Source organism: Somniosus microcephalus, chromosome 1 (genome assembly GCF_052327205.1).
Source record: "Somniosus microcephalus isolate GS21.2 chromosome 1, FLI_Smic_1.0, whole genome shotgun sequence".
NCBI classification, from domain to species: Eukaryota; Metazoa; Chordata; class Chondrichthyes; order Squaliformes; family Somniosidae; genus Somniosus; species Somniosus microcephalus.
In genome coordinates, this window is record NC_140987.1 from 7021384 (window position 1) to 7037735 (window position 16352).

Sequence of the window (16352 nt, forward strand, 5' to 3'; positions counted from 1 at the left end):
CGGGGTGTTGCGCGCTCGACTGACGTCACGATCTGCCGGTGCAGGAGATCGTGGCGGTAGTGTAAAGCGCCACCGCAAAATGTCTGGTCAATTTTGCGAGCGGCGCAAACATCGCCGCGCCCGGGCGCTAGTTTCTTTGCGCCCCATTAGCGTCCTCTTAGGGTGCTAGCGGGATGCGCAAAGCAGCCAAATGTTTCCCCCCAAGTATTCGGTGCTATCTGAGTGTGAAGTGGTGATGCCTCCATCGGAATAGATGGTGAATTTTCATAGTAGCTCAGCCATTGTTTTTTCGATTGGCACAGTTTTAGTTTTTAATCATCATTCAGTTACAGCAAATCAGAGCAATGAAATCCAAGAGTTTGACAAAAACCACAAGCTGTACATACACAGAAGGTAAAGCATTTTAAAAAATAGAACATGCAGCTTTTCTGGATTAAAAACTAATATATAATCCATTATATACTTCACAAAATTTCAATATTTGTACTCTTGCATCTCCTTTAAATTTAATTAAAATACAAAATTACGACAGAGAAAAAAATACGTTCTGACTTTTACTTCTGAGCAAACAAGGGTTGATAGTTTGACTTGGTTTTCTTTTATCCTCCCTTTGACTTAATAAAATTTAGCAGCTGTTGTCTTTGATAAAGCAAAAGCCTTCAATTTCTGCCCAGGAAGTGAGAAGGGGGTGGCGACCGTGAGCAGGATGGAGGGAGTAAGGCAGTTGTGAGGAGTCAGGAGGTGATGAAAAGGATGCCGCATGCGGTGGAACAGTCGCCATCACTAAGCAGTGTGAGGAATGCGAGCGGTGATTGGCCAGAGTACATTTTGGCCTTAAAGAAAAAAAAATCATGTGTATTTTTTAAATCTGCCTCAAATATTCTTCACATTGTCCAACTTGAAAGAAAACTTCATGAGACATAACTTATTTCTATGTTTTATTCTTAAATTTGGTTTATTTTTGATTCCGTATGCGGCAATCACAAGGGCTGCAGCGAGCATTCACCCAGAATCTCTGCTGCAGGAATATTTCACAGCACAAGGCCAGCCATTCTGAACAGAAAGTGAAGCCCCTGAGCAGTGGGCCTGGTGTGACTGTACTCCAATAGGCAGTGGGCCCGGTGTGACTGTACTCCAACAGGCAGTGGGCCCGGTGTGACTGTACTCCAACAGGCAGTGGGCCCGGTGTGACTGTACTCCAACAGGCAGTGGGCCCAGTGTGACTGTACTCCAACAGGCAGTGGGCCCGGTGTGACTGTACTCCAACAGGCAGTGGGCCCGGTGTGACTGTACTCCAACAGGCAGTGGGCCCGGTGTGACTGTACTCCAACAGGCAGTGGGCCCGGTGTGACTGTACTCCAACAGGCAGTGGGCCCAGTGTGACTGTGTACTCCAACAGGCAGTGGGCCCGGTGTGACTGTGTACTCCAACAGGCAGTGGGCCCGGTGTGACTGTACTCCAACAGGCAGTGGGCCCGGTGTGACTGTACTCCAACAGGCAGTGGGCCCAGTGTGACTGTACTCCAACAGGCAGTGGGCCCGGTGTGACTGTGTACTCCAACAGGCAGTGGGCCCGGTGGTCAGGCCACCATTCTTCAGCACTTTCTCACAGCCCATCATTCCAAGATCTCACTGATTTTATCAGTTATATTCCCATTTGTTGTGATCAAATCGCCGAGAAATGATCTGATATTCTTATTTTCAAATTACGAATAGCAGCACGTTAAATTCCGGAACAAATCGGCTTGTTTTCTTTCGTTTTGTAAAGGTTAGTCCTTGGGACCACTCAGTGTCACCGTCAAGCATTCCCAGGTGAGGTAAAGCACGAATAGATTCCAGAAATGTGCCTCAGCACCAGCTGTTATGCTGATGAGCCATTTTTCCATTTCAGTGACATCTCAGAGTGAAACTAGCATGTTAGTATCGAATCAGGGGTAGTTTGTGCTGTGCTCTGGGGACTGTATTGAGTCTCCCAGATTCTTTTCACATTCGGACCCTTACAGCTACCGGATCAGACTATCATCCCCAGTCTGGAGTGAGTTAAACCCGGGAGGTAGGAGACCAGTCTCACCCACACCACTATCCAAGCCCCTTTAAAAAGGAAATGTGCCCTCTCAAGCCGGGGACCTTTCTGGATCTAATCATTTTCTTCAAAGTAGGTGAGAGGAGAACAAGCTGTTAATGTCTCTAGCTACCACCGGGCAGCCTTATTACACCTCAATAACAAAAAGAGGTGCACTTACTGCAGGCCCCCATGCCCTCAAGGAATGGTTTGCTACAGGACACAACATAAAACTAAAACATGAGCGTGACTTTAGTATAAACTGGAGAATTACCACATACTGAATTAAAAATATATTTTAAGTTATGTTCCATGAATATATCCCATTTAATGGTGGGATATACTTTTATATATAATCTGGTTATCTGTACATGAATGCAAAGATAGAAGATTGATTTCACAAAGTGCTGAAAATAGAAGACTGATTTCATAAAGTGCTGAAGCTTTTTAAGACAATGTGAACTTTACGCAGCGAAAATAATACTCTCCGAGTTCGGTTCTCTACATTTAGACATGTGTTGCCATGTTGCCATGGACACAAGGGCACTTTCTGTTACTAGACAACAAAGAAGAGAGATGTAGTTGGTAGCCTTGACTTAATCCCTGCATTTTGGAACTGGTAATGTTGGCTTTGCAACTTTTGAAAGTCACACACCATCAAATGAAGATTAACTCTTGCCAGACTCCACTGTTCAGGTATAGACTATAACATCTGGGAGCAAAGTTCTGTTAGGACTTCGACCAAGAGCTGGAAAGTGGGATTAGGCTGGATAGCTCTTTTTCGGCCGGCATAGACACGATGGGCTGAATGGCCTCCTTCTGTGCCGTAAATTTCTATGATTCTATGAACTGGAGAGCGGAATGTGTTTGATTGTCCTGCTGTGTTGCGATAGACTGAGGTAAAGCAGCTTCCCAAGGGAGATGGGATATGCCTGATGTGAGCTATGGGAGACCCAATCTCTCAAACATAGGACTTATATGACCCTGGGACGCCCCCAAAAGGGGAAAGATGGGCAGGAGAAGAGGTGGGACATGGTCGTAATGGGCTGAAGCCCTCTAACAGACAAACCCACCTATCTTCATAAGAGATGACCCTGAGACTGCATTTATTTTATTGAAGCTCATACCTATGCTTTGGAAAAAATAAATGAATGAATATGATATGTTTTCAATTCTTGAAAAGCTTGCTGCTGCCCTGCACTAATCTGGGTAAAATCGTCTCTACCTACTTTAGAAGGATAGACCGCAAGACCCACAAGTTGGCTCGGTATTTTGCATAGACTATAACATCTTTCTCAAAAACGGATGGGAAGAGGGGTCTCTACCTAGAAGCAGGTAGAAAACTCTTCAAAAAGCTCAACCCCACCATGAACTGAGACTATAGTCACCTCCTCCCCCCCCCCCCCCCCCCCACCATTACATTAATATCAAGACAACACTGTGTGATGTGAAACTACCTTCACAAAAGGCATGGCTACAGCTCCAAAGTACTGGGTATGAAGTCCTGGCTATTGTCTACATTTTGTTTTGATGAAGCAAAGTACCAGTTTGTACAAATCTGTTTTTCAAATATAATGGTTTCTAGTAACTAAGATGAGGCCTAGTGAAAACAGGCCTATTGGCACTGGTGAATAGTTTAATGTTTTAGGACTGAGGAATGGCTTTGTGCAAAGAAATGAACCATCAGCCCTCAGAGCAGCAACTTGGATATAAAGCAAAACTTGTTTAACCTTATTAGTACACTAAACAAATACTGCAGAAGTTGGCCGGGAGCATGGTATATACACATTCCATACATATTTGCTTACACCACACAATTTGTTCAGTTCACATACACAATAGAACCATATAAATATATTTATTTTTAAAGTAGTGACAAAATATTGGAATATCTCTGTGCTCGAGGGGTGGGGGTTTGGGCACTACAGTACCCCTAGGGAGGGACGGACTTCCAGCTCCTGATTCCTATTCAGAAGCCTCTGCTGGAACTGTGTATGTGTACAACAGAACGGGCAGGAGAGGGCTCAGCAGTGATGCTCTACATGTCAAATAGCCTGCACTCAACCCATAGTCTAATTTCCCTCACGAAGAATGGCCACTTGGATCGGATGGAGGGCCATTGCAGCCATGAAACTGTGCCCAAGCAGGAGTCAATGCCACAGCGAGAGAAGAGTTAGGGGGAGAAATTGCACAGTGCCTTTTTCTGTTTAGTGTCATGTAGAGCCAATTATTTCAGCAAATACAAATTAAAATGTAACTTTTTTTTGACAGTGGTGTATTGAAGTCAGAGTAAGACCTCCTTACCACCCCCCACCCCCCCGCCACCCTAAAAAAAAAAGCTACCTGATTTGAGTGTTCAGTTCTTTGCACATTTTTTTAACGTACGGTCCCAAAGCAGGTCAGGCACAACAACCTCCAGGAGGTCTCACAGCACAGTATGGAGGAGAAAGAAAACTATCAACATGAAGCAGTCGCTCTCTTTCGTTAAAACATTCCATAGCAACAGGAAATAATGCAGGAGGAAGCGTCCTCTTTACAGGGAGAGCAAGAGAAACGCCAGAGAGACAGCCCTGTAGACAATGAGAGGCTGCCAAATATCTCTAGATCTCCCTAACTTTTCCAATAGTTTCTTTTTAACCTTCAACACCAATATCTAATGCACTGTGGCAATATAATTCATTATCATTGTTTCTGTTATACATGCTTTAGTTTTAAGCTTCATGTAATGTGCTCGGGTATATAATGTACATAATGCAGGTATCAATTCACTGTATAGCTCTGGCTACACCTTGATGACAATTGAGCAACAAAAGTCTTCGCCTCTGATTAAGGTCATGAACTTGTTACTATTGTACTTCGACACTGAAAATCCTTCTGGTATTTAAAAACAATTAAGACACAGAAAGGTACGTTCTATTACTAACTAGAAAATTTGTCATTCTCAATTGCCATAATTTGTCTCCTAGACTGGTTCCACACAACTCCCCTCCAGAAGAGCCTCAGTAATTTGTGTGCAATGATAAATACTCAAAGGCTGCTAGCACATCTCTGCTAAATGACTGAAGTCAGTATTAAATTGGCACATTCAGATGTTAGTTTCTTTTCCTCTTAGTGGTCGAACAATTAGAGACTTATGATTGATTAACTGCAACCAAGTTTGATTAGTTGGTATCTTTCACCTTGACTGAGCTGGCACCTAGTGCTTCCTAAAGATGTGTGCTGTGCACCTGTAACATGCTACTGCTAGTGCACTGTCGCTTGATTCACTTGAATGGGAAACGGAATAGGTACATCTTGGCACTGCATGAGCCTTGCAGAATATTCCAGTGAGCCCCCAGAAGCAAGGTTACACAGAGAAGATGTCACCGATCCAATGCCTGTGCCATGACCAGCAAAAATGCCAATCTGAACTCTTGGCAGGGCAGTGGGAAGTATATACAGCGCACACCAACTACGGGCACCTTATTAATCGGTAGCTTTAGGCTCGTGTACAGGCAGGTTTTTTTTGCATTCGTTAATGGGGAACGTCTCTAGCCAGCTGCTATTATAATGCGCATCTCAACAGCACTGAGAATCGGCATCTAGGATTGGGGAATTTATCAATCAGTCCCCTATCTCAATTCAGCCAGCTGGAAATATACTCACGGGTGTGCAGTCCTAGCTAGTCCTTTCGAACAGAACAGGTCTAGAAGGCTGCTTTCAAATGTGCTGTAGTTGAAACAGCTGCCCTTAGATAGGAGATACATCTTTAAAAAGAACTTAACTCCCAGTTTTTCTGGAGATGGGAGTCTTTTACATGGCAAGTACCGCTCTCCCCCTGCCTCTCACAGTAGAGAACTGACAGAAGACATATTTTGAGTTGTGCCAGGGCATTGCTTATCATTTACATGCTGAAGCCCCCTTTTTTTTTAATACTAGTGGAAAATTAAGTGCTCGTATGCAAGCTGTACATTTAAGGGCTGGTTTTCTGAATGTGCACTGCTGGTGTGGAGCCTCACCTACTGGGAGTGCACATTGAGCGTACTGCCCACTTTTTACAACAGGCAGCTGAAAAATCACGGGGGAAAGCGCATGATTTCCTGACAAGCGCTAGCGAGGGAGTGAGATACTGTGCCAGAATTGTACATTCAAAAAGAACGGTTCTTTAAGAACCTGAACATTCAGCCTCATCCGGACAAGATCTGGGGCCTCGTTGACAGTCTTGATACGTATTGGAAGAAACCTGCTAATAGAGGCCAACTGGTCTATTAGTTTCCCTATACATACTGAGTACTGGTTGGGAGGTTACATCGCACCATACGGACATGGTGACCCTGTGACAGAATAGCTGGTTACCTCTCAAAAAATGATTCTACCCTCCCTAAACTAACGTGGTCTGCAGGAGGCAGGAACCAAGATCAAGTAGCCTAAAATAAAGATTGTTAGAACTGAGAGTATTTCTTAGCCTTAAGTTTGATTCACATTTTTCCAGGGAGGTAACTATATGCTACATTTGACACAAAAAAAAACTTGCTTAATAAAAGTGTTTCAATATAACTGAACTTTGGGAAAAGCACATCTTACTGTCCCTGAGGAAGGCTTTGTGTAAGCTAAAATGTTTAATGTTTTATCTGCCTGATGCTTTCGAGTTGGCACAGGATCTTTTGTTATTCAATACTGATACGTGGAATGAATAGAAAGATATATGGAACAGGTTCCCAGCAAAAAGTTAATGAAATATTGACTAACACAGTAACTACCAAGTTAAGAATGGGATTGAAGGGTGTGAGTACAGTGGTGCTTGTGATATGGCCTAAGGCTCACTTCCTGTATCTGTAACAGGCTTCATGCTCCATTCCTGGATATCCATTCATGGCTCAATTGGCTGCGGGATGTTTCTGGAGCTTGGAACTATTGCTGCTACTTCTCAGGGAAAGCAAAGGAATACTGCTGAGGTGGGTGAGGCAATCCCAAATATTATTGGGATGGGGTTGTGGGGGGGGGGGGGGGGGGGATGACACTATCCCAGCATCCACTGAAGGTGAAAGGGTCATTCAGAAACTCAGCAATGTAGAGAAATTCAAGTTGAAAGCTCCCACATGGACTACAGCAGACAGCTGGGGAATTTTAATTCAGTTCATTAAATAAATCTGGAATTAAAAAGTTAGTATCAGTAACGGTGACCGTGAAACTATCGGATTGTCGTAAACCCATCTGGTTCACTAATGTCCTTTAGGGAAGGAAATCTGCCGCCCTTACCCGGTCTGGCCTATATGTGACTCCAGACCCACAGCAATGTGGTTGACTCTTAACTGCCCTCTGAAATGGCCCAGCGAGACACTCAGTTGTACCAAACCGCTTCGCCAAAGTCAGCACTGTGGGAGCACCTTCACCACATGGACTGCAGCGGTTCAAGAAGGCGGCCCACCACCACCTTCTCAAGGGGCAACTAGGAATGGGCAATAAATGCCGGCCTTGCCAGCGACGCCCACATCCCGTGAATGAATACATTTTCCCCTGTGTGTTAATTTTACTGAAAAAGTAGATGTATGAACATATCTTTGGAGGGTGGGGCGGTGGGGCAAGACCCCTGATAGAAAGTGGGAAGGGGTCTTTCCACCGCTATTGTAAGTGTTGGTCACTTCTTCAAATCTATTGATGGAAATTGGAGAAAACAAAAGAAGCAGTCTTTGCTGGATCAGGCCCGCGAAGGTTTTGTTAACGGCTAATTAAGAGCAAGTTCGTGAGGAACATAAACAAAAAGTGAGTCGGTGAACACACAAGTGCTGATCCTTTGGACTATGTCATTGCAGTAGCTACAGAGACTACAGTCCAATCACAGCTTACAGAGCACAGAAGCAAAAATCACTAATGACCTTTGCTTCTGTATTACCCATTGGCAAAAGTGCACTTATTACAATCAGTTTGTTACTTAAAAAATGAAACTATTTATATTGTGCACAAGATTCTAGATTTATATATTCAACTCATACACTGAAGATGTTGGACATCAATGTTTGATTGGGTTTTGTCTTTTACCCACGATGAATTATCTGACCAGTGCAATGTGTCCCACATGTATTCAGCCTCACCTGCAGTGACTGATTGAAAACAACATGGGAATTTTAACAAAATGCTTATCATTTCTTATACCCTGCTCTGTCCCCACAGAATCACATAGATCATTGTGTTCCTTAATCATCAATATCACTCGGCTTGTTCTCCGAGAACGGCAAGAGTTTTCAATTTATTTTTACTGAATTTTATAAATGTGGCCACAGTTCAAAATGCAGCATGTGCAATCAATCTGTAAAGACCCCTTCTACCTCACTAAAATAAAATGCAAGGGGAGGGAAAGCCTACGAGAGTTACTTTGGGTTCAAAATATCCCCCCATTTTTATAAAAGTCTGAGCAGAGTTATTTTCACATTTTAGTAAAAAGGTCGGGTTTCCTCCCAACACAAAGCCCCATGATTAGGGGTCACTGCACCGCTCTGCTGACTGCCCTTGCAACCCAAAGCAGGCCCATCGTAAACAACGAGGGGGTCAACTTCCCACTGGCCTGAGAGCCACTGCAGAGCATTCCCATGCTACTGCCCGGAAACTCTGAATCCCTAGCCCACAACTTTGGAGTGGAGATACCGGCAATCAGCTCTTCAACCCTCTGAGCATACCCACACCTTGAACTGAGGGGCCCTCACCAAGGTGAATGCAACATCCATATTTCAGTTTGAGATCCTTTTGTGAGTATCTGTTTGACCCGAATCCCACGACTGGCCGGATGCAGAGTTTACCCAATCCCAATCTCAAAGAGCTCAGTGCCCTGTCTAAGGAGGGTCCTAATGGTTACACTCACTAAAGGCTGTCTTGATAGTGAGATTTGTTTTGTTGCTGAGACCCCCTCTTTAGGGCATGGCTTCCGTTTGAAATCCTGTCTAAGTAAAATGAACAGAAGAGTATTGCAGGTCGTCACGAACTGTCAACATCCCCTTTTGGTATGAGTGGTGGCACAGCCGCTGTGAGCACTATTATTTTACAGAGACAATGCAAGCTTTCAGGACGTTGGGCCAGTCCCAGTCCCCAAATTCCTTTGCACACAGTTTGCAGGAAGCAGCGCAGTTGCTGATTCTGGCGATTAAATGACCGGTTTGCAGGAGTACAGACATTTCCAAGAGTTACAGAAATTGGGTTGCTGAGGAACAGTGTTCCCAACCTGATCGACAGAGAACACTCTTCCAATCAAACTTCAGCTCGTTTTATATGGGACTGTTTTAATTTTAGGAATTGTTTCGGTTTTATAAAAATACAGTAATTTTTTCTCACTAACAAACATTTAAAAATAATTTAAAAATAATTCTTAGTCTTGATTTATCAATCATAATATTTCATAATGGTTGTACCATTTTGTGTTTTCTGGGGAATATTACTCTTAAATCATTGTACACAAAGTCTATGTGACACCACTGATTTTTGTTTAAGTCGAGAAGCTTACGACGGTGCGGCCTACACTTCACGGCCTCTGCAGTCAGGGGACAACATTACCAAGTTGTTCGGGCATCAGGTATCCAGCGAGGGTAGGTTGACTCTTGCTGGGCAGCACATTTGGGTTCAACAGTAGGCTGTGCTGAGAGTCCACCATGTGTATCGAGGTATAGTCTGGGACGGGTATTGTTGGCTGCCTTGTGTTTTCTGTTTCTTTACAACAACCAACCATGGCACTTGCAAGGCTTTCTGTGGTGAAATAGCTGCTTAGATTAAGGTTTCTCTCCACATCTGATACGCTCTCTTTGCTTGAGCTGATGGCACAGAACTGCTTCGCGTCGACCTCAGACGTGTAGGCGCTGTCTGATGGTTTGGTTTTCTGATTTGCTTTTGGATCAACTGAGGTTTCTTTGGCTAGGGGTAGCTCCATCTTGTTCTGCTGCCCTGGGGAAAGGAGGACACCCCCTGTAGGGGTGATGTCGCTTACCTGTGCATAAAAGTCCATCTTCCCGAAGGAGCTCTGGTTGCTGAGTTGACTGTGCAGAGGCGGTTGATTGAGCCCATTTTTGGTTACTGTTGACAGTCCGCTGTCTGTGGTAACCAGTTGCACCTTACCGCACTCGCACTCCTCACCATTTGGTTGCTGGCTCCATTTGGCATCTGCGCCTAAAGGAAGTCCAGCATCACTCTTCGTGTCTTCTTTTCTTTCATTGGCTTCCAACTGGAGGCTGCTTAATTCATTGGCACTTTGTTTACCAGTAGTGATGTCTGCTTCAGAAACATCTGGTTCGTAACAACTGTCGCGGCCAGAGTCATCGTCCTTGACGCTCAGGCAGTTGTCGGACTTTGGGTGGTCATGGCCAAGGAGTCTGTCTGTATCCGACACCTCTGTCTTCCCATCTGGATCATCAAGGTCAATATCAATAAACTCGACCCAGGGGTCATCAATATATGAGTCAACCTTGTAGTTCATGTGATTTGCAAAGATTGAGTTCACTTCATCTATTTTACCCATCTGTAACAAAAAAAACATTAAAAATATTAGCGGAGAGATACAAGAGTCATAGAAACATAGAAGATAGGAGCAGGAGTAGGCCATTCGACCCCTCGAGCCTGCTCCGCCATTCAATGCGATCATGGCTGATCATCCAAATTCAGTACCCTGTCCCTGCTTTCTCCCCATACCCCTTGATCCCTTTAGCCTTAAATATATCCAACTCCTTCTTGAATATATTTAATGAATTGGCCTCAACTGCCTTCTGTGGTAGAGAATTCAACAGGTTCACCACTCTCTGGGTGAAGAAATTCCTCCTCATTTCTGTACTAAATGGCTTACCCCTTATCCTTAGACTGTGACCCCTGGTTCTGGACTCCCCGACCATCGGGAACATCCTTCCTGCATCTAGTCTGTCCAGTCCTGTCAGAATTGTATAAGTTTCAATAAGATCCCCTCTCATTCTTCTAAACTCCAGCGAGTATAAGCCCAATCGTCCCAATCTCTCCTCATATGTCATTCCTGCCATCCCAGGTATCAGCCTGGTGAATCTTCGCTGCACTCCCTCCATGGCAAGAACATCCTTCCTCAGATAAGGCGACCAAAACTGCACACAATACTCTAGATGTGGTCTCACCAAGGCCCTGTACAACTGCATCAAGACATCCTTGTTCCTGTACTCGAATCCTCTTGCTACGAAGGCCAACATACCATTTGCCTTCTTAACCGCCTGCTGCACCTGCATGCGTTTTCCAGTGTTCTGAGTCTTCAGAACACTGGAAATCGAAATAGAAGCAGAAAATGGTGGAAAGACACAGCAGGTCTATCAGCATCTGAAAAAAAGGACAGATTAACTTATAGGGTGAAGACGCTTTGTAACAAATGCCATTCACCTGAAACATTAATTGACCTCTCTTTTCAGATGCTGATGAACCTGCTGTGTATTTGTACCATTTTCTGTTTTATTTAAATTGTTCTAATTTTTACAATGTTTTCCTCATGTGGCATCTTCGCCCCCACCCGCCCAGCCCCAGTGAAGGTTGAGCAGAGCAGGCGGCACTGAGGCGAGTGAATCAGGTGGGGGAAAGCCTGGTGCAAGAGGGGCCAATCAGTGCTCCTCCTGGCTCACAAGGAGACCATAAAAAACAAAATCAACTAACCTATTTAACCCCTCAATGGCCTGTTTTCCTTGGGCGTGCGGAGTTATAATCAGCTCCAACATATTGTAGCCATTTAACAAACCTTAGAAGTAACATCTTTGACTTCTAGCTGTGTCTGTTATATGTCTGTTCAATGTACTCCTAGCTGTGTGATATCCTGTGTTTACACACTCTAGCCATGTGATATCTTGTGTTTACACTCTAGCCGTGTGATATCCTGTGTTTACACACTCTAGCCGTGTGATATCCTGTGTTTACACACTCTAGCCGTGTGATATCTTGTGTTTACTCTCTAGCCATGTGATATCCTGTGTTTACACACTCTAGCCGTGTGATATCTTGTGTGTAACACACTCCTAGCCGTGCGGTATCTTGTGTAACACACTCCTAGCCATGCGATATCTTGTGTGTAACACACTCCTAGCCGTGCAATATCTTGTGTGTAACACACTCCTAGCCATGCAATATCTTGTGTATAACACACTCCTAGCCGTGCGATATCCTGTGTGTAAGAGATTAGCTTGCAAAATTAAGGCACATGGGATTGGGGACAAGGTATTGACTTGGATAGAGAACTGGTTGGCAGACAGAAAGCAAAGAGTTGGAATAAATGGGTCGTTTTCCGAGTGGCAGGCAGTGACTACTGGGGTACCGCAAGGATCGGTCCTAGGACCCCAGCTGTTCACAATATATATTAATGATCTGGACGAGGGAATTGGATGCAGTATCTGCAAATTTGCAGACGACACAAAGCTGGGTGGGCGTGTGTGCTGTGAGGAGGATGTCGTGAAACTCCAGTACGATTTGGACAGGTTGGGTGATTGGGCAGAAATGTGAGGTTATCCACTTTGGTGGCAAAAACAGGAAGGCAGATTATTATTTGAATGGCAATAGATTGGGAGAAGGGGAAGCGCAACGAGACCTGGGCGTCCTTGTGCACCAGTCGCTGAAGGTAAGCATGCAGGTGCAGCAGTCGGTTAAGAAGGCAAATGGTATGTTGGCCTTCATAGCAAGAGGGTTCGAGTACAGGAACAAGGATGTCTTGCTGCAGTTGTACAGGGCCGTGGTGAGACTGCACCTTGATTATTGTGTGCAGTTTTGGTCGCCTTATCTGAGGAAGGATGTTCTTGCCATGGAGGGAGTGCAGCGAAGATTCACCAGGCTGATACCTGGGATGGCAGGAATGACGTATGAAGAGAGATTGGGTCGATTGGGCTTGTACTCACTGGAGTTCAGAAGATTGAGAGGGGATCTCATCGAAACCTATAAAATTCTGTCAGGCCTGGACAGACTAGATGCAGGAAGGATGTTCCCGATGGCCGGGGAGTCCAGAACCAGGGGTCACAGTCTAATGATAAGGGATAAGCCATTTAGGACTGAGATGAGGAGGAATTTCTTCACCCAGAGAGTGGTGAACCTGTGGAATTCTCTACCACAGAAGGTAGTGGAGGCCAATTCATTAAATATATTCAAGAAGGAGTTGGATATATTTCTTAAGGCTAAAGGGATCAAGGGGTATGGGGAGAAGGCAGGGACAGGGTACTGAATTTGGATGATCAGCCATGATCTCATTGAATGGCGGAGCAGGCTCGAGGGGCCGAATGGCCTACTCCTGCTCCTATCATCTACGTTTCTATGTTTCTCCTAGCCGTGCAATATCCTGTGTTTACACACTCTAGCCTTGCGATATCCTGTGTTTACGCACTCTAGCCGTGCGATATCCTGTGTTTACACACTCTAGCCGTGCGCTATCCTGTGTTTACGCACTCTAGCCTTGCGATATGCTGTGTTTATGCACTCTAGCCGTGCGATATCTAGCCTTGCGATATCCTGTGTTTACGCACTCTAGCCGTGCGATATCCTGTGTTTACATACTCTAGCTGTGTGATATCCTGTGTTTACGCACTCTAGCTTTGATATCCTGTGTTTACACACTCTAGCTGTGTGATATCCTGTGTTTACATACTCTAGCTGTGTGATATCCTGTGTTTACACACTCTAGCCATGTGATATCCTGAGTTTACACACACTAGCCGTGTGATATCCTGTGTTTACACACTCTAGCCGTGTGATATCCCATGTTTACACACTCTAGCCGTGCGATATCCTGTGTTTACACACTCTAGCCGTGCGATATCCTGTGTAACACTCTCTAGCCGTGTGAAATTCTGTGTTTACACACTCTAGCTGTGTGATATCCTGTGTTTCTAGCCATGTGATATCCTGTGTTTACACACACTAGCCATGTGATAGCCTGTGTTTACACACACTAGCCATGTGATATCCTGTGTTTACACACTCTAGCCGTGTGATATCCTGTGTTTACACAGTCTAGCCGTGTGATATCCTGTGTTTACACATTCTAGCTGTGCGATAGCTGTGTGAAATCCGGTGTTTACACACTTTAGCTGTGTGATATCCTGTGTTTACACACTCTAGCCATGTGATATTGTGTGTAACACACTCTAGCCGTGTGATATCCTGTGTTTACACACTCTAGCTGTGCGATATCCTGTGTGTACACATTGTAGCCGTGTGATATTGTGTGTAACACACTCTAGCCATGTGATATCCTGTGTTTACAGACTCTAGCTGTGTGGTATCCTGTGTAACACACTCTAGCCGTGTGATATCCTGTATCTAGCTGTGTGATATCCTGTGTTTACACACTCTAGCCGTGTGAGATCCTGTGTAACACACTCTAGCCGTGTGATATCCTGTGTTTACACACTCTAGCTGTGTGATATCCTGTGTTTACACACTCTAGCCATGTGATATCCTGTGTAACACACTCTAGCTGTGTGATATCCTGTGTTTACACACTCTAGCCGAGCGATATCCTGTGTTTACACACTCTAGCCGTGTGAAATCCTGTGTTTACACACTCTAGCTATGTGATATCCTGTGTTTAAACACTCTAGCCATGTGATATCCTGTGTAACACACTCTAGCCATGTGATAGCCTGTGTAACACTCTAGCCGTGTGATATCCTGTGTTTACTCACTCTAGCCGTGTGAAATCCTGTGTTTACACACTCTAGCTATGTGATATCCTGTGTTTACACACTCTATCCGTGTGATATTGTGTGTAACACACTCTAGCCGTGTGATATCCTGTGTTTACACACTCTAGCTGTGTGACATCCTGTGTTTACACACTCTAGCCATGTGATATCCTGTGTTTACACACTCTAGCCGTGTGATATCCTGTGTCTAGCTGTGTGATATCCCGTGTTTACACACTCTAGCCGTGTGATATCCTGTGTTTACACTCTTGCCGTGTGATAGCCTGTGTTTACACACTCTAGCTGTGTGACATCCTGTGTTTACACTCTAGCCGTGTGATAGCCTGTGTTAACACACTCTAGCTGTGTGATATCCTGTGTTTACACACTCCTAGCCGTGTGATATCCTGTGTTCTCTAGCTGTGTGATATCCTGTGTTTACACACTCTAGCCATGTGATATCCTGTGTTTACACACTCTAGCCGTGTGATATCCTGTGTTTACATACTCTAGCTGTGTGATATCCTGTGTTTACACACTCTAGCCATGTGATATCCTGAGTTTACACACACTAGCCATGTGATATCCTGTGTTTACACACTCTAGCCGTGTGATATCCTGTGTTTACACACTCTAGCCGTGCGATATCCTGTGTTTACACACTCTAGCTGTGCGATATCCTGTGTAACACTCTCTAGCCGTGTGAAATTCTGTGTTTACACACTCTAGCTGTGTGATATCCTGTGTTTCTAGCCATGTGATATCCTGTGTTTACACACACTAGCCGTGTGATAGCCTGTGTTTACACACACTAGCCATGTGATATCCTGTGTTTACACACTCTAGCCGTGTGATATCCTGTGTTTACACAGTCTAGCCGTGTGATATCCTGTGTTTACACATTCTAGCTGTGCGATAGCTGTGTGAAATCCGGTGTTTACACACTTTAGCTGTGTGATATCCTGTGTTTACACACTCTAGCCATGTGATATTGTGTGTAACACACTCTAGCCGTGTGATATCCTGTGTTTACACACTCTAGCTGTGCGATATCCTGTGTGTACACATTGTAGCCGTGTGATATTGTGTGTAACACACTCTAGCCGTGTGATATCCTGTGTTTACAGACTCTAGCTGTGTGGTATCCTGTGTAACACACTCTAGCCGTGTGATATCCTGTATCTAGCTGTGTGATATCCTGTGTTTACACACTCTAGCCGTGTGAGATCCTGTGTAACACACTCTAGCCGTGTGATATCCTGTGTTTACACACTCTAGCTGTGTGATATCCTGTGTTTACACACTCTAGCCATGTGATATCCTGTGTAACACACTCTAGCTGTGTGATATCCTGTGTTTACACACTCTAGCCGAGCGATATCCTGTGTTTACACACTCTAGCCGTGTGAAATCCTGTGTTTACACACTCTAGCTATGTGATATCCTGTGTTTAAACACTCTAGCCATGTGATATCCTGTGTAACACACTCTAGCCATGTGATATCCTGTGTAACACTCTAGCCATGTGATATCCTGTGTTTACTCACTCTAGCCGTGTGAAATCCTGTGTTTACACACTCTAGCTATGTGATATCCTGTGTTTACACACTCTAGCCGTGTGATATCCTGTGTTTACACACTCTATCCGTGTGATATTGTGTGTAACACACT

At 44.6% G+C, this 16352-nt stretch overlaps 1 protein-coding gene across 1 annotated transcript in view; it reads right to left on the reverse strand.

Moving 5' to 3' along the window:
• Positions 1 to 281: 281 nt before the first annotated feature.
• The window catches only part of LOC147123909 (growth hormone receptor-like), a 558256-nt gene continuing 542185 nt past the window's right edge, over positions 282 to 16352 (reverse strand). Inside the window, exon 13 of the mRNA XM_085964446.1 lies at positions 282 to 10537. Within this exon, the coding sequence (XP_085820572.1) occupies positions 9566 to 10537 (972 nt within the window). The 3' untranslated portion in view covers positions 282 to 9565. The remainder of the gene's footprint in view (positions 10538 to 16352) is intronic.